The sequence below is a fragment of the Fundulus heteroclitus genome, chromosome 2 (assembly GCF_011125445.2).
Source record: "Fundulus heteroclitus isolate FHET01 chromosome 2, MU-UCD_Fhet_4.1, whole genome shotgun sequence".
Lineage (NCBI taxonomy): Eukaryota > Metazoa > Chordata > Actinopteri > Cyprinodontiformes > Fundulidae > Fundulus > Fundulus heteroclitus.
The window spans coordinates 10,339,175-10,358,395 of record NC_046362.1 but is presented as its reverse complement, the minus strand read 5'-3'; the positions used below and the strand labels follow the sequence as shown (position 1 = coordinate 10,358,395).

The following is a 19,221-nucleotide window of genomic DNA, read 5'->3' as shown; positions in this document are numbered from 1 at the left end:
TCCCATTTTTTTTCTTTACAGTGTAACATTTAATATATCTGTAACAACAAACAAATCATTATATAGCGATATTTTATTATTGTTACCAGTTATGGCCTTATTTTCCGGTTTGTACATTTTTACAGTATACATTGAATGGTAAAACTGGTAATGAAACCATTGGTACACTCCTCAGTGAAGCAGTGTAATACACACAGTGCTTTTGAATTAGGCACGCAAGCCTGGAAGCAACACATTTGAAGAGTCACAGGCTACTTATTAAATCCACATCAAATGGACCCGAACCTATGGGGCCAGTAGTTTGGGATCTATACTATTTTGTTACAAAGGCCATCATGAGTCGTCTCCTTTTCTGTTCAGCAGTTTATATATCACAACAGCATTTTAAATAAGCACTGTTTTAGATTGTGTGTTATAAATATGTATTACTATAAAATACTTTACTGGTTGTTTGTAATGCCACAGACGTATAGTGTCCAACACAACCACCTTGGTAGAGTGAGTGCTGTGAGGCATTGAATAGCAAGCAAACCACTATTGTACTGTGAATTGTTGAAGAAAACAAAAAACAAATGTGACAGCATTCCACAAAGCCTATGAAATGATGCAGTTTTTCCCTTTTCGTCCTTTTTTCTTTTTGGACTTGGTCCACTGGTCGTAAGGAGTAGACTTGCCAGCGACGGGGCTGGCTAAGTCGTCAGTGTAATAATATCTGCGAGGTCTTGCCTGAGGTATAGGCTGTCCCAGAAAAAAGCCTTCTTCGTCTGAGTCAGAGGAGGAAGAAGAACATGTAGAGCACCAGTCGTCATCGTCACCGTACAATCCCAAGAAGCTTCCCCTAGCCGGGCCCTGTAGTCTGTAGTCCGACATGGCAGCTGGATTGGGGTGACCGTGGAAAACTTGGTGCCCCTTTGGTCCAAGCGAACTGCCTCTATGGTCCATCTTATGGCACACTGGTGCTCTCTCCTTGGGTAGAAGATTTAGAGCGTTGTCGGACCGAGACTTGCGACTGCGACGCCTCCTGTGGTGGTGATTATGGCGACCGGATTGAAGGTTGTGCCCCTGGTCGTCAAAGTGGTACACTCTCCTACGAGTTCGTTCACTCATAGGGGGCTGACGCAATGGAAGGTCGCCGTAATGGCCATTGTCCACAACATCGTCCGAGAACTTGACTTGCTGGGGCCTAGACTGCGAGCGTGCCCTCCTCAGGGCGGGGAGATGAGGTTTGGGCCTTTCCTGCAAGGGGACGTCTGCTACCTCAGTGACATTTTCCTCCTCCTCCAGACTTTTTAAGGAATTTGCACTTCTATGTAACATGGATGAGTTCAGGGTACCCATGTTGCTGGTTTTATCACAGTCTTCTGCCTCAAAGCCATGAAGGGCCTGGAGGGAATACACCTGAGGCCTTGCTTTATAATCTCCACACACTGCAGCCCCTGTAAAGAAGACAAACCAATTACAAAATATTTCACGATCAAGACAGGACAGTCAAGAACTCTTCTTTTGTGTCTACTCACCAGTAATATTGGAGAGAGCAAGAGACTCTACAGAGTCCCGGACACTCTGATCTGTTTTCTTGAACTCTGTTGTGATGCAGTCCAAAGAGTTAGTGTACCACTGCGTCTCCTCTCCGGGTAGACCTCCCCCTGTGCTCTGATCCAGCTCCAGCTCTTGGATTTTTCTGCTGCTCGCCGGTCCCGGATGGCTGCCATATGCAGAGTCCCCCAAGCCATCCTGTGATTGTGCCCGGTACATCTCGGCCTGGTACTTCTTACTGACCAAGCCTCCCCTCCCTGCTCCTCCGCCGCTGCCAGTTTTTGATGACTCCTGCTTTGATTTGACATCCATGTCGGCTATCCAGAAGTCTGTGGGTCTAGAGTCACTAGTTTGCTGGAAGATTCCATGTTCGCCAAACTTTAATAACAGCTGGGTCATGTAGTCTTCATGTTCAGCCCACTCCTCCTCCTGGTCGTCCGGCACCTCTGCCTCCTCTCCGCGCTCCCTCCACAAATGCTCCTCTGATAAGTTCAAGTGGGTCATCTTGGTCAAGGTGTCCTCAGCATTTTCACTAATACCAGGGAATTTATAATTGACGGATGGGGAGAAGAGGAGCGACTGTCTGCACTGGTCGGCCGAGCGGCTACTCTTGCCCAACCGAACGCTGCAGCGGGATTCACGGGAGCGCGCCGACTGGAAGGCAGAGTCTGAGGAGTCGGACGCATGCACGTCTTCCCCAAGAGCGCAGGCCTTGGAGCAGTAAATGCGACCCTGGTGTGGCAGGAAAGGGCAACCAATGAGAGAACTCTTACACTGGCCGCAGCTGAAACAGCTCTCGGTGGCGTGCCAGTGGAGTCCATCATAGGTCATCTGAGCATGATCGACACCTGGAGAAAAGGAAAATGTCGTAGTCAGCAAAGTGCAGTGAGTTGCTTTTGGAAAACCTTGGAATTTAAGTGGTTTAACTCAAAGTGTTGTCCTACCAATGTGTTCTCCACAGGCTTCACAATATTCTGCATAGAGGGACTCAAAGCAGCCACAACAGTAGGGTCTACCGCCCTTCATGATGTAACGCTGCCCCCCAAGAATGATCTCACACTCAAAACAGGAGAAGTGCTTCATGTGCCAGTGGCGGCCCTCTGCCTCTGTGCATTCATCGGCAAAGATGATCTGTGGTGGGATAAAAGAAAAAAAAATATTGAAAGAGTCCAATCTTGGATGGCAGCATAATAGTCTTGTAGTTGGAGTTTAATGTATTTCACTCTTGTGGTCTACCTCGTCACAGGCCGAGCAGCGGGGTTTGAGCAGCTCAGCATGGTGCCGTCCACAGTGGATCTTTCCGTCGTGGTAAAAGTAGATCAAATCCACCAGCAGTTCATTGCACGTTGAGCAGGCAAAACATGCTGGGTGCCAGCACAGCCCAGGACTCGCCCTTGAGGCAAACACTGCTATTTCCCCACCGTTAACGTTGTCTCCACACTGCGACCAAAGGCATAACAGGCGGATTATAACATATGACATATTAATCGTACTTTTAAAGTACTAAAGATTTCCCAATTCTGCTTCTCACATAGTTTGCTTGAGTTTCCAGTTGAAATAAATGTAACACATTCTTTCCAGTAAAGTTGACTTTATATCTGTGGATGACGGGGTGTTATTTCTATATCTGTCTGAACCGGACCTGTGCTAGTCAGTAAGCAGAAAAGTAATGACTGAAAGGGCTTGTTGCTTGGGTTTTTGGTATTTGGACCATTTATCGCAAAGCCAAGGGGAAGCGACGCTATCCGACGCAAAAGCAATGCCGTGTAAAAGTTAATGAAATGATATTTGTAAGTTCCACTAAAATGCTCGACATTAAAGTTGTCAAGATGGTAGCAATGGAGATTGGAATTGGCTGCAGTGCAAACTTCTATTTATTTATCCCTATAAATTGTAAATCTGGCATGCAGATCTTTATTTGTTCAGTTTTAGGTAAATCAGAATCTTTATAATTTTATCATTATTTTTGGTACGTTGCAGTGCTTTGTAAAAATGTTTGTCCCAATTGAACTTCTCCACATTTTGTCACACTACAACCACAACCTTTGGAATGGTTGACTGAAATTTAATGTGATCGACACAAAGTTGCACATTTTGTAAAGTGAAAGGAAAAGGCTTTTAAAATGTTTTTCCAATTAGAACTCTGGTGGGCGATTGTATCCCGTCCCCCTTTATTACCTCCTAATAAAACCCATTGCAACAAACAAAAACCTACAGATGTTCTCTAACTGTAATCCACCCATGTGTAATCTAGTCTCAGTAAAAATACAGCCGTTCTTAGAGGTTTGGCACAACCACAACCTCATTGAGACACGACAGTCCACCTAAACTGACAGGCATATAATAACAGCAATAATCACAGAACCAGTCAAGAGGCCCGTGTTAACTTTGGAGGAGCTGCAGAGATCCACAGCTAGGAAGCTGTTCAGAGTTAAGGTGTAGGTAGATGGAGCCAAATGCATGGCCATGGCTGGAAATCTGTTAGAAGCTGCAAAGAAATTGAGACCGGGGTTGAGGTTGATGTTTTTAACAATCTATGACAAGACTTGAGAATGGCTGTTTACTGACACTCTCGATCCAATCTGTCTTGGATGTGGTTCTTTAAAAAATTAAATCCGGATGGTTTAAAACAAATGCTAATCAAACGTTGACAAAATTGCATTTGCAACACTGTTTTTAAAAACGTATAATTTTCCTTCCACTTCACAATTATTCACCCCATTTTTGTAGGCTTAGCACTTGCAATCTCCATAAAATACAAATGACGTTTTCTGGTTGCCTTGTGGAGAAAGTTCCAGGGGTGTGAGTGTTTTTACAAGAAACCATGCACAAGTGTAGTCCTTTTTGATGAGCGCGGATTCGGTTGCGGATTACAAAGTAACTTCTTAACCGCTACCACATATAGTGAGTGACGCATACGACTCACGTGCTCACAAATGCCGTTTTGAAGGTTGCGAGGCGTCAGTTTCACAGCTCCCCTTCCCAGTGCTTCCTTTTTCCTCTGGAGGCTGAACATCTGCAGCTCCTTCTTCTCTTCCTCACTGAGGGACTGGCAGTAACCAACCTGGAAATGGAAGGTGATAGGATAGGTTATGAATAATAAAAAAACATTTGATGCGTCAGACTTGGGCCAACATTAGTCAGATTCATCCGTTCTTGATATAAACTTCGCTCAGAAATAGTTTATTTGATACCCATTGAAATATTGTGTGCCAGGAATATTGGCAACTAATATAGTATGAACTTAGGTACGTTTCTGAAAGGGACGAGAGAACACCAGAGCATGCTGAGCAAAAGCAACTGTTGACCCCAGCTTGCCCTTCCTACACCCCGCAAGAGTTCTCCACCCACAGCCCCTGTTTGAGAAGCTAATTTTTTTTTTTTTTTTTTTTTTTTTACAATGGGTCTTTTTGATGTTCTCCCAAGCCCTAACAAGAGGGAAAGCAGACGTTTACACAAACAAGGTCTGTGTTTAGAATGGATTCAAGAGGGCAGAAAACAAAGGAAGGGAGACGGCCAAGTTGAGCCGCGGTGCCACTGCGGTGGTGGCACCACATAAAGTCTCTTTCAACCAGCGGCCCCCTCTCCTGCTGAGCGCTCCTCGTAAAAACCACCGCTATGACAGGAATCCTGCTGGTGGGGGCTTCCAGCAAATATCATAAAGTCAAACGTCACGTTGAGCCCACACTACCTGTTCCGAAAGATTGTGGAAGGAAAATCTCCAAGAGGAATGGGAGCCCCCGTTTTAAGGGCTTACAGCCGTGAGGTGGAGTGGAGGTGGTAAGGGTTCACCATCATCGGAATAATTAAGAATGAAACGAGCTGCGCCGTGCCTCGCAAGCGACATGGTCTCACCTCGTTATCATGTGGCGGCAGTTGGTAGAGGAGCTGCTTGATCCTGAACTTCTCTCCAGGACTGTTCACATAGGGGACCTTATCCTCAGGTAGACAGGAGAAATATAACTGCACCTGGAAACACAGCGTTGTACAGAATAAACCAAAGGAAACTTCCAGCCCACAGAAAAATCTAATAAATAAAATGGTGGAAAAGACTCATGACCCCAACTATTGGGTGAATATGCAAGGATAGCAAGTAAGTCAAGTAGGCAAATAGCTTTGTATGCATTGTCATATTGTAAGTGTGGGTTGATTCATCAGTTTTAACATTTAAGGCAAAAATATGCTATAACTATTTCAATTTCTGCTATTTAGTTTGATCTCAAATACCTCAAAACCCCACACTTGATTTAAAACCCTCATTTGGGTCTGACCCCAACCTTGGCAACTACTGGACAAAGCAGTGTAACTCCGACACAAATGTATTAACTGGATGCACCGACTAGTCATTACGTAAAAATCCAATGAGGCGTTTCAAAATAGATTTTTTTTCTCTGGTATTTTTTTCATTTTTCTTTTTTTATACGGGTTTCAATTTATTGACAATGGGCAAGTGTAGCATTTTTATTTCACAACCATTTTTAAATGCCAATTGTGGCTACATAAAATTCTGAAAGGGTTAAAAAGTGTGCAAATAATCAATGTTGTTGTTTTTGCTGACAATGGCTTTAGTTTTAAGTTTTATAGGTATAAATAGATAGACTAACAAGCAAATAATGAATGAAAACATAAATAAGTGATTTTTAGGTACCGGTTTAGTTAGAAATTCCAGTTAAATGCAAACCTGACCGGATTCCTGTAGATCCTGTCTACTTCTGCCCACATAAGCAGCCTGATACAAAATCACCACAGCTTTAAAGACCTTCAAATGCACTGAAACAATGAAATGTGTAAATACAGCACAGCCTCCTATGGAAGGAGGCTTCGTTTTGTTGAATAATTTCCCTGAATCTCTGACATTTAGGTTTGGCCTGTCAGAAATAAATGTGTTACCCCAAGGTGCAACAAGAAAAACAGTTTTTACATCTACAGCTATGTATATATACTATGTTCAAAATTTTCATTTGCTCAGTCACAGTATCGTAATGTTTGATCTTTTAGAAAAAGGTTCTCCAAAGAATCAGAAGACAGACATAAAATTGTGAAAATAGCTACAAGTCATTTTGCCCCCATCTAATATACATCCTTTCCTCTTCATAGCTGTTATTACCTGTGGATGTCTGTGTATTTTTCTACTTGTTAAATATTTTTATATAGATTATTAGTCATACTATGACACAAATCACACATCTATCACACTGAAAACTTTGAAGTACACTATTTCCATTTCTGATGGCTGTTTGGGCTAGTTGGCTCTAATGAAATGTGACCGATTATACCCTATGATCAAACAAAAATAACTGAGTTTAAGAAAGAATTTCAATTTTACCAAACTTTTTCCTGTGACTGGAAGTAATATTCATGTTTAGGAGGAGCCCAGCCAGAGCACCGACATGAATCTGACAGAGAATCTGACCTGAAGATTAGGGTAATGGCAAGTAGCCCTTCCAACCTCAAAGCCTTGAAACTAATAACCAAAAATAAATTCCTAAAATACCATCGAAAACGTGCCATAAGCTGGTCAGCATTTAGAAGAGTTTGATTGCTGTAATGCCCATTAGGATTTTTCCCCCAATAATTAGTGCAAAGGCTATATGTACATTTCAAAACACTGCTTTCGAATTGCTTTAGATAAAAAAAAAAAAAAACTGTCTCATTTCCTGTCAGAAGAACAATCTTCTTGGTTGAGTGAAAGACATTTTAAAACTAAATTTGCCAGGCGTGGGACTAATTTATGGATATAGATTTATTTTTGTTGTTTTTTTTATATTGGTCACAATTTTTTTTATTACAGTACACTGTTGAGTAGTACTGCTAGTAAGTAGGTGCAAACATCCCAAAGGTAGTACAATTTGACATAACGTTGGTACGAAACAGCCAATGGTAGATTACTTTATATCCAAAAAAAAAAAAAAACTGGTAATGAAATTACCAAAAAACACAAAGGTAGGTGAGACACAAAAGAAGTGAAAAGACATATATGGGACAGCGTTATCTAAAAGGTTTGGAAAATTGACTTTTAGGTAATTTTATTTCTAAGTGATAACTCATATAGCCATTGGTACTGGTGATGACTCAACTGCAGGTAACCCCGTCCTCATAAACTACACCAGCCAGAACAGGTCAGCAGGTCAGATGGGTTGAACAGTTGTACTTTCCAGTAATAAGCTTGTCTCTATAGGTGCAGGACAAAAGCAGCCCGTTACGGTGGCATGCTGACCCTTGGGGATGGCCAATGAAATCTGAACTTTATGAGTGAGGGGCTATTACAATCAGCCAGATAAAGAGGTGGGCTGGGCCTGTTTTGTGTGTTGTGTGACTTCCTGCAGCTTCGGGGCGTCTGGGGGTATGAGGCAGTTTACATTCACAACCACCCCCCCCCCCCCCCTGTTCCTCCTCAAACACCAACACCATAAATTATGCACATCTTTATGCTACTATTACCCCCTTATCCAGCACCCCTGGGGCCAGCGGAACAGTCAGTTATCACCCAGGACCTATCTGTTTCTGCACTGTAGCGATGACCCCTAATGCATAGCCCATTTAGACAATTGACTGCAGTAAAGGCATTACAGTTGACCTCTGCATTTTCCCCAATATAACAGACTGCGCACGTTAGGGTTTTTGGGTTGACTTTTGCTTTATGCCGATGGCTTCTTGCACATCACCTGCCGCTCGCTGCTTCCACGAGTTATGAAAAGCAACGTTTGATGGGCGAAGGAATATTAGGAGCAAGAGGGAAACACGGGAAGCACATCAAAGTGTTGAATATGTAAAAGAGGAGCACATGTTAATAGAAAGCCTGCTGTCTCCCAAGGCATCCAGAAACGGCGTGTGATTCCCTGACAATCACACGCAAACATCGTCGGACAGATATATCCTCTTGCAAAAGTATTCACACCCCTAGAGCTTTTCCCTCTTTGTCATGTCACAACCACAAATTTGTTAAGCCACCTCTGGCTTTTATCATGGCACTGGGCCACCGAGGCTGTATTTCTTCAAGAATAATAACTCAAGATAGATTACATTAAAGGGGTATAATCTATCAACAGCAAGTTTCAAGCTTTGAAACGGGTTGTTCAGCCGGGCCAGTCTTACGCATTAACATGTTTAGGCTCACTGCCCTGCTGGAAGGTGAACCTCTGCCTCCGTCCCCAGTACACTACCGCCTCTAACAGGCTTTTTTTCCAGCATCACCCTGTACTCAGCTCCATCCATCTTCCCTTCAGCTCAGCGACCCTGTCCGTGCTGGATAAGGTACCCCACAGCACGATGCCACCACCACCATGTTTCACATGTGCATGAGCTCAAGGGGATGTGGAATATTACTTTTCCAGAAATGAAATGCCCTTTTTTGTGAAGTATGCAATTAATTTTTTTTTTTTTTTTTTTTTTTTTTTTTTTTTACAGAGATCGTCCCATCTGAGGTGTTGGCTCTTTGCAACCCCTCCAGAGTTACCACAGGCATCTTTGCTGCTTGTCTGACTAAAGCTCATCTTGGTTGGCCTGTTGATTCCTGTGGACAGTTTGTAGCTTTACTGTCATGCAGTACAATTATCAGTTGATGGACTCTGGGAATTGTTTAAAGGTTGAGGTATTGTTTCATAACCTATCCCTGTTTTAAACCTCTCCACCTCTTTCCCCCTGACCTGCCTGCAGTGCTCGTTGATCATCCTGATGCTGTTTGTTCATTAAAGTTCTCTAACCAACCTCTGAGGCTTTACCAGAAAAATTATGTATTTAAACATGAAAGTTGATTGAACAGGTTTTTCTCAGGAGAGTTAAGGTAAAGGTCTCCGAATACACATGTTAGATCGTATCTTTTAAAACCTTTTGAAAACTATGTATTTTATTTCCATTTTCACTTCCCAGTTACGCGCTGCTTTGTGTTGGTCACACAAAATCCTGAAAAATACAACAAAGTTTTTGGTTGTAACGTCACAAAGTGTGAAAAAGTTGTATTCTGCCTGTCGGTGGCAGCCTTTTAAGGGATGTTTTAGGAAAAGAGCCAAGTAGCCTTCACGAAGTATGCTTTTCATCCTATGGGGACCATTCTCCTGAGAAGTGATGTATTATTCACAAAGTGTGCCGAATACCTTTTTATCTGGGACAGTTAAATGGGCTATAAGGGAGATAGAATCAGGTCAAGGCTGTTTTTATTCTCCATCAGGAGGATAGATCATTATTCACTGTGGTGATCTGGGAAAGACATAATTTGTGAAGTAGGGAAATGGATATTACAGAGTCTGTCATTATTTCTAAGTCAGATGGCTTCTGCTAAACCAAGAGGAAAAAAAAAAATAAATGAGTCTCCCTTATTGGTCATTTTCTTCTTACCTGTTCGGGTCTGAGGCCAGGCGGCACCCAGGCGTACTCCTCCAGAGCACAACCCGAGTCGTCATCGGACGTGGAGCTACGCTGAAAGCCAGAAGTTAGCTTACTGACTTTCTGCTCCATCATAAAGTCCCGCTGGTGTGTCCCACGCTGGAGGCGGACGACTGGTCCCACTGCACCCGCCAGGCTCATCAGACTCTGAACCCTTCAAAGACATGGAAAGGGACAGAAGATTTAGAAGTTAGATTAAGATGGTACCGTCCTCCTGTCATGTACTTCAGTTCCTTTCAGCTGCATGTTAACCAGATGAATCACACTCGTTTGGTCTATACCAGGTCCACTGCTTTCCCTCCAAACCCATTCAAGTACCCGAGGCAGCTTTTCTTAACTCACTTCTGCCGATGAGTCTAACTTCATAAAGACCACCCTCTCACAGCTGTTGTGGTGGCAACCTACCACATTCTCATGTGGCTTTTTTTGGACGAGTAGTTCTCAAATCCTGATGAGTTAATCGCCACAGTCGTCACAGTAACAAAAACAAGCAGTAACCTACTCAAATGTAGCCAAAAATCAAACATTCAAATATTTACAACCACTCTGTGAACCGGTCTTCAGCATTATTCAGTTCTTCATCATCCAACAGCTAACGCATCAGCATCAGACTCTTTGATCTCAAACAGAGGTTGAGAAACAACAATCGCAGTTAATATGTGCCATGGATGACTCTCATAGCGTCTTCCTTTACTATGAAACCAGAAAAGTCCAGGAGCCAGAGGGTAATTACTAGTCAGAACACAGTGGACTTCTATCCTTTTACAACTCCAATCTCAAAAATGTCATAGCAGTTTGACCGAATGCTATTTTTTTTATTAATTTGAAACTGTCATTATGTTTGCATTGAAGTTTTTTTTTTTACACAGGGAACGGACATAGGAGCCAGTGCATCACCAATCCTGTTCTAGTCTTTCTCACTGGAATAGGATTGTTGATGCACTGGCTTTTCTGTGTATTTCTACTTGTTTTAACTACAGTTTGTTTCTCTGTATTATTTTTTTTTAACCATGAGGCACTCTTTAAGCATGTTGTCACTTTCTGATTGAAGTGCAGCATTTTTGTTTTTAGTCCATGAAGTCTTAATAAAAAACCATGACCCTAATTAGTTTTTCCTCTTATTCACTGGTGAGCTAAAACTAGGGAGTCCTAATCTTTCCACCCAGTCCACCTTTACAAGATGAAAACACATGCAAGGTGTTTCCGGTCAAATGGATTACCTAATGGGAAACAGGTGGTGTAGCACCTGAACTGCTACAAACTTTTAGATTTCTTCCATGGTTTTACTTACAAAATACTTCACATGTTTTGTTCGCTATACATGTCTCACATTGCAAAACCATGTGAAAATCAACCACCTTTTACCTCTGTTTACCATGTAAATACTGTCATCATTAGTTTCTGAGTATATAACCACACAAGGCAAAAATGAAGATGGTTTAATGGCTCATTAAACGGCATTCGCATTGATTACTACGACCTGTTTGAGACTGGAGCTGTTTGAAGACAGTAGAAGTCAACTACGGTCTGGTTTAAATCTCCCTCTTAGGTTTAGCCTCCTGGTTTTACAAATCCGGATTTATTCTAAGTGAAGATGCAGAAAGATGTGGAACATTCCTTAAAAAATATAAAGTAGACTTTCAAGGTTTTCCATCACTGATGTAGTGTTGATTCACATGGGTCACATTGTGTCACTCTGCTGAAACCCTACATCATTCAGAAGGGGCCACCTCGTGGGATCTGAAGCTGCCCTGATATGTCGAGTCTGAGGTCTGTAAAAACACCGGCTTGGCCTTAAAAAAAAAAAAAAAAAAAGCCCCGCCATATGGGGAATGTCCACAAGCCTGCTTCAAACCCTTCATCTCCCTTTTTTCTTTGACCTGTTTGTTTTCCAACCTGCTGCATTGAGTGTCTGAGCGTTCCTCTTATCTTTGCGTTGAACATAGCTAAGCCAGACAGGCTAAGTAGCTGGGAAGGGGAGGGTTGGGGGTTGTTCGAGGCTAACAGTACACCAGCAGGCAAAGGAATAGAGCAAGAAGATAAAAGAATTGGCCAGTGGTTTGTTTTTTACCTGTAAACTTCAGTTACGAACACATTTCTTTAGCTGAACAGTTAAAAGAAGAGCCCGCTGCTGGCGAACACCTACACACACTGAAGGAACCTAATCTTTGAACGTCCAGCGCAGTATTACAACTGTGAAGAAGACAGTTTAGACCTGCGCTCACAAGTAGCAGTGATTAATAAAATCGAAATCCGAAACATTGCTTTCTAAAACTGGCAGCTCTTCATATGGTAGCCATGGCTCACTCCTCAGGACGGCCTTCCATCAGAGGGCAGCTGAGAACTAAAAAAAAAGTTATTTCTATTGCTTATTTGCAGCCTCTCATTTGGGGGCTGGGAAGCCTCCCATGCTGGCCACAATGTAAGCACTACAAGAAAATGCAGCGCCACACCATGACTAGCTAATAACTCTGCCAATGCTTATTGCTGACCACCAGTACAAGACTCGTTACATGCAAAAAACAAATTTTGCTATATCTACTTGTCAATTTGTGATTATTATCCAAAGATAGCATATTTCTCCTACATCAGACATCAATTTCCTTAATTCAACTCATGCTGTTCAGGGTCGCCTTAAACCTGCACCTGTTTTACTATCACAGGGTAAGGAGCAGTGTTTGATATTATCTGCCTACTCGCCAATCCCCAAACAGACACTGAGGCGCATAAAACAAAGGACCATGCACACGCAACCCCCCCCCTCCTAACGTCATTATGGAATCCCGAACTGAGCCAACGCGCGTGACTTTGGAGGTTGCATGTGATTTATTGTTAGTCGAGCTTTTTAGAACTAAGCAAACAGGGCTATAATGACTGTGTGTCCAGTTGTGGTAATTTCTCACAGGCTGAGGGTTTCTAGCTGAGATCAAATGGGAGTTCAAACCAGGATCCAGCTAGATGGTCATTACTCCACATCCCCCTTCAACACCTAACCCCCTCCCCTCCCTCCCTCCCCCCCCCTGTGGCTGGCCAGGGCACAGAGGGACACAGAGACAGCTGAGAAAACCAGACGCACTCAAGCGCAACCTTTGAACGCAGTTATACGGCATACAAACCGGTGCTCTTTCTCAAAAAAACTGATGTATCTATATGCCTGGCTGGTTCTTGAAGAGGGAATGCCCACATGGATGCAGGTGTGCAGACACATGGAAACAGGCCGCTGTAGGCTGAGGCAGAGTCGAGACAGTCCACAGACTAGCTGGCCGTCCAGATCAACTTATCTTCCTGAAGAACAATTCAGCCACGGTGACCTCGGCGCCATCTGATTCCCCTTTCAGCTCAAATTATGATGGATGACGGTTACTGCGGATTCGTTTGGAACTGCATTTCGCCTGCGCGCTGTAGGTCAGGCAGATGTTGTCAGAACACGTCCCCATAAAACGTCTTTGATGTTCTCAACAATTGCACCTTTGTGAACGAATCTGCTGGCTCAGTCAATAGTCTGCTTGGCTGTCTTCGTGTCTTATTTTCTATTGAAAGTGTGACGCAGAAAAATGAGATTTAACCCGTCTTTAATTGAATGGGCAGGTCATGAAGTAGGACAGTCTCTTGTTCTAGTCGCACATGTTGACTTGCGAATGAGACCAAAATAACCTGCAAAAAATGTGGCCTTGCTTAAAAGCAGCTTGGGTTTCACGTAGAACGAGTCTAACTATAGGGACGTGTCGGGAACCGAGATTATTCACAGCTTTATAAGCTCTGCCTTGAGATGTGGGCCCGGTATCCGCAAAGATGGTTCACACAGTCGGACCTGAATCCCAGGAATGTGAGGCTTGAACTTTAGCCAAATTCTCGAGCAGATGTATGCACCTCAAAGCCTGTTTTTCAACTGGCCACATCTGCTCACATGTTAATTTTTCCTAAAGATGTCCTCCATCTCATTTCCTCTGACTTTACCCAGAACGCCTCCGTTCCTTTCAACGAGAGAAGAACCGAGTCGGCGAACTACAACAGACGTTCTCCGACTCATCACTTCTGGAGGTCCTTTAAAATCCCCCCCCCCGAGCAACGGACCCATGGTTTGTGATTGTACTTTTTAAATCCCCCCCTCATCTGCTTCTGTTTCCTCATCCCTGCCCTCCTCCCACACTTTCCAGACCCCATGCAGTCCTAAATGTTTAACAGTCTCCTCGGCCTTTTGTAAGGATGCTTGTTAACATGGCTTTGGGGAGCTGCAGGCCTCGCATAGCCGACTGATCTGCCCACGTAGGGCCGGAGGGCGGTGGGGGGTGCGATCAGACCGACAGAAACAGGGCGACGGACATGAATGAAAGATGTTAATGTCGCGTTTAACAAAAGGGGAGGAAGTTGGAGTCAGGTTAGGGGAAAGATTCCTGCTTTCAGCCAACGCAGATCTGGAAGTAAGCAACCTGCGAGTTACGTAAAGTATGAAAGAAGACTTGTGTTGTGTGAAAGTCTCCACAATGAACCTTATATTCCAAGAGGTTTTATATTAGATGGGGTCGGTAAAAATGAGGGGGTGCAAAGTGATTTAGCAGGGAACAAAATGACCCCTTTACATGTATTGACCTCTTTAGAGGATCGCTTGGCTGTGTCGTCTGACTCCACAGCATGTGTTAACTATGCCGGTCAAGTTATTTATCGCTTTGTGGGATGCGAGCTCTCAAAGGGATACACAGAGAAACTGAATAATAAATACAGACAAAGTGGTATTTTTTTTTTTTTAAGTAGGATTCGACAGTACTTAAACCAGAGCTACCTGGATTTACAACCCTGGAGAGAGCGAAGCAGCTTCTGGTATGAATTACTGTCTGTATTCTTCTAGGAAGTGGGTGATGGACATACACACAGCCAAACACAAGTGCTCTCTGTCACTTGGCTCTAGCCTAGCCTGTTTGACTTGGCCTCTGCTACCTCGGTGATGCAGGATCGACTCAAGCTGGAGAGAAAAACAAGAATTTCTCCTCTGTGTGCCTTCCTGCTTGAGCTTAACTTCAGACAAATAAGTTTATTTTTTCACGTCAGACAAGATAGAAACATATGCAGTCCATTTATCCGTTTCCCTATACACACAAAAAAAAATACTTTCAAAGGTGAGTCTGTCAACGTTTGGCACCTAATTTGTTGTAGTTGTTAGAAGCATTCAGCATAATGCGTTACAGTCAAGTGCAGATTCGTTAAACAGTTACACCCTTGTGTGAACCAGTAGTCGCTGCTGTGTACCTAAGCAAATCCCAGTTAAATCCCCAACTCGTAACTGAATGATCTTTATATCCCTGACATGAGTAAACAAACTGATGCTCATAAAACCAGGGAGTGAAAAGCAGCATCAGTGATTTTCATTTGCAGCTTTAACATGCAACAGACACGTTAAAGCGGCACAGAGAGGCTGCAGAGATGAAGTCTGGCCTAGCTTCAGTGGCTGAAGGCACATTTTCTCCAAAGCCGAATGAATGGGAATTATATTACCACATGGAGTTACAATTATTAGACTACCAACCTGAACCGAAAACCAGAACTGTATTGTAAACAAGACACCAGGGTTCAGTTTAAGATCAACTCATCAAATGGTGACACTTGTGAATGCAGATTGACTTTGAACACAACAAGAACTCCATCGGGACAACGCACATTAAACAAAGCAACAATAGTAACACTTGCACCTCATCGACACTTTAAAATAAAAAAAATAAAAGAAGAAACCTGTCGACATCCTCTGTCACTTTCCAACCGTTCTTACCTTAGGGTAGTCCAACTCTCATTAGGCACTCAGGAAACAGATCTTATCACCAGTACCCAGTCCTAGACTCTCTTCCAGCCTCTGGGGTCCATAACTATGCAAGATCCTTTGAGTTCTGAATCCAGGACAAGAGAACTGTCAGCGTAACACCAGCCCATGTCTAAAGCTCAGACTGTAAGAAGTCAGGGGGACGTCTGAGTACATGAGAGAGGTATGTGTGTGTGTACATAAAAAACAACCAGATGGTCACCCAACTCTTCCTTCTCTCTCTCTCTCTCTCTGAGCCATCAATCCTCCTCCTCTATTTCCACCTCCTTCCCAGCTCTCTGAACCTCGGCCCGGCCCCTCACCCTCACAGCAGCCAGTCAGGGGCAGAGTGTGGCAGAGCAAGACGTCTCTCTCCCTCAGCGAACACTCCCCCTGCTCTTCAAACACACGCTCGCAAATTAGAAACACCGGCAGAGATTACACGAGGAGAACTTTAAAGTAGCACATCGGTGATGGCAGAGCTCATTTTACCGCGTTGCGACCGCTTCGAAGCCACAACTGCTTTCACGTGACATTCTTCGCTCACGTTTGCAAAGCGAATGTTGGACTTAGGTTTTGATCTGTCTTCCATTTCTCTTGTGCCGGGATATCACGAAGCGAGAAGGGTGGTGCTTGCTGACTCACAGACTTATGAGTGATGGCAAGATGAAAATAATTAAACGTTTTAATTTATCCTGACAGAGAAGTTTCTGCTTTCAGCTGCACCGCAGCCCAACCCCAGCTGTTAATTCGAGATGTGGTCTATGAACTGTACACTTCCAACCATCCAACAAAACGATTCCCCTCTGCAGGAGAATCGAAATGTAGACAAAAAGCTAGAGTTTTGGGGTAAATTCTGATTTTAATGATGATTTAGTTTCAGTTGAATGGATGCATGGGCGCTTGACAAACAGGAAGGACGTAGTGAGGAGTCTATGTTTATATTTTATGAAAAATTAGCTCTTCTCTTCACCTTTCAGAAACAATTCAATTCAATTCAATTTTATGTATTTGTTGCTAATTCATGAAACATGTCATCTCAAGGCACGTTCCAAAGTCAAATTCAATCAGATTATACAGATTGGGTCAGGTTATACAGATTGCTAAAAAAGAAATTTCCTATCTAAGGGGAGCCAGTTGATTGCATCAAGTCTTGACGAGCAGCATTTACTCCTCCTGGAGAAGCGTAGAGCCACAGGGACAGTCGTCTGCATTGTCCTTGGCTTTGCAGCAATCCCTCATACTGAGCAAGCATGAGGCGACAGTGGAAAGAAAAACTCCCCTTTAACGGGAAGGAAAAACCTCCAGCAGAACCAGGCTCAGTATTAACGGTCATCTGCCTCGACCGACTGGGGGTTACAGAAGACAGAGCAGAGACACAACAAGAGAGACAAACAAGCACAGAAGCACACATTGATCCATTGAAACAGTCTCTCTGTTGGGTGCTGTTTTCAGCCCGGGATTCAGAGGCAATTGGGACTTTAACCATGGGTAAACTCGCAGAGTTTGAGTGATGTAACAGATGGGGTGTTTGAAATAACTGATTATGTAGAGAAAAGAGACACTTGTAAAATTAATGCAGGGCTCCCTTTTATAAAGTATTCTGGTGACAACTGTTGTTTGGCAGAATGGGACTGTTTAACGCCCGTTGTTGATCAGAATTGGAGCAAAAACTGTATAGCCTGACCCCAACATTGCATGAATTGTGTGTGCTGGAAGTTTGCAGTTTTTGTCACCACTGGTCATTTGACATTCTGGAAAATTACAGACAGAGTAGGCTCAGCATAAACCATCTTCAAATCACTCTGAATGGCATTGGTTTGGTCTACAAGCTAATGCATTTAAATCAGCTGTTCAACTGATATCCTCATGGTGCCTGGATAAATGAATAAAATGTCCATTTTGATCTCCTATTTAACCTGGAGACTTTGCTGTTATCACTCCTATTTCTCTGCTGTAGAACAATAAACAATAAAGTTGAATCTAATCTAATCTAATCTAATCTAATCTAATCTAATCTAATCTGTATGGACAGATATCCAGATTTGGTGATCCACATGTAACCTCTTTTCTCTTCAGCAACTTCGGAGAGTGAAACCTTCTTGAGTGGTTTGTGTTCAATTCAGTGTTCATACTTTTTTTTTAGTTTACATGTTTATCTATTTTAGTTGTGTAAATGAATATAGCAGGAGTGAGCAGTGAGTTTGCACACAGATAAAAAGCATAGATTGTAACAAAAAAAAAATTGTCCATAAAGACAATGAATATTGTCTGGCTGAGTTCAAGAAATCCCCTATTGAGGACTAAAAAAGCTGGAGAAATGTAAGACTACGAGCTATAAACAATGCTTATCAGCAATTTCAAAGTTTTAATGACTGTTTCTGTGGAGCAGCATAAGTCTCGCTTTTGTCAATCTTCTAAAACGTTTATCTGAACTTGAAGAATTCGGAAGAGCAAACTGTCGGTAGGTGTGCATGTAGAGAATGCACTCTTGTGCCGTATACAGATGCGATGGAAGCCATTGCAGGAGCCAAGGCCAGGGAGGAGAGCCACCCTTTGAAACAAACTTGAGCCCATTGTGTCGCTCAGAAAGACTCAGCACCCTGCTCTATTAGCAAGTCTTTGACAGGAGAAAACGACACAATGCATCCCTCCCCCCCCCGAAGGCAAATTTCACAAAACGCTAAGCTAAATTGACCCTCACAGGAATCTGTATGAGAATGACAACACTTAAATTCCCTCGGAGATAACGCCGCTCTAAACTCTCCGCCACACGGCCGATCCAAGGTTCACCTTGGATAGTTGGAACAACAGAAAGCCGAACAAGTCCTGACCCCTGGAGAACAGCAGATGACCCATAAATCAGGGGGTTTTACGGCCCATTCCCCAGTCCCAGCTACGACGACCCGAACCTCGTCTCACACCTGGTCTGCACCTTCTCACCGCTGTAAAAGGAGAGCACAACATGCCCTCCGCTCAAAGCGCAGAGGTCAGACACCAGCATGCCCCAACAGTGAACGGGGCGAGGACGATGATCGTCACACCCCAACACCCAGTGGTGAAGCTGCATTTTTCTCTGGTTCCAACATGTCTTAGGAGATACTGACCCATTAAAACAAGCCTCTACTCAAAGCCACGACTTACTGTAAGCCTGTATCATAACGTCGCATTGACATGAAAACCCCCCGTGTAAGCAGTTTGGCTTATTGTAAAGTTTTGTTCTAAAGAGGTGCCGTAAACTGGGATTCTGAAGAGGGCGCCGGGAAGGTCAGCTCCCAACATTACAGTCGTTGATGAGCGCTGCCCAAGAAAAGTTCTCGCTGTTGTGTGAGCCACCTATAAAACATGGGCATTCTCCAGGTTTGAATGACTCGCCAGCAAGTATTAGCAGGACACAGACCCAACAAAAGCTTCAGCCATAAAGCCCAATAAAAGCCTATCACCCTACTGTAACAACAATCCCTTTTTACGCCTCAGAAAAAGGGAGGAACAGGTCAACTGGTGGAGCAGTCGGC

General features: G+C 43.4%; 1 protein-coding gene across 1 annotated transcript; it reads right to left on the bottom strand.

The window, feature by feature from the left end:
• Window positions 1-5: 5 nt before the first annotated feature.
• Window positions 6-15,934, bottom strand: prickle1a (prickle homolog 1a). The gene is made up of 8 exons (XM_012880419.3): window positions 15,680-15,934; window positions 9,871-10,072; window positions 5,392-5,505; window positions 4,463-4,600; window positions 2,773-2,976; window positions 2,481-2,667; window positions 1,518-2,384; window positions 6-1,436 (listed from the first exon to the last, which is right to left on the bottom strand). The coding sequence occupies exons 2-8, from the start codon at window positions 10,057-10,059 to the stop codon at window positions 595-597; spliced, it is 2,541 nt and encodes an 846-aa protein (XP_012735873.2). The 5' UTR covers window positions 10,060-10,072; window positions 15,680-15,934; the 3' UTR covers window positions 6-594.
• Window positions 15,935-19,221: the final 3,287 nt, after the last annotated feature.

Coding starts and splice junctions, on each gene's coding strand:
- prickle1a (XM_012880419.3), bottom strand. CDS start 10,059: ATGAGCCTGGCGGGTGCAGTGGGACCAGTCGTCCGCCTCCAGCGTGGG. Junction 2,977..4,462: donor AAAACGGCATTTGTGAGCAC/GTGAGTCGTATG, acceptor CTTTGGTCGCAG/TGTGGAGACAACGTTAACGG. Junction 2,385..2,480: donor AGCCTGTGGAGAACACATTG/GTAGGACAACAC, acceptor CCTTTTCTCCAG/GTGTCGATCATGCTCAGATG.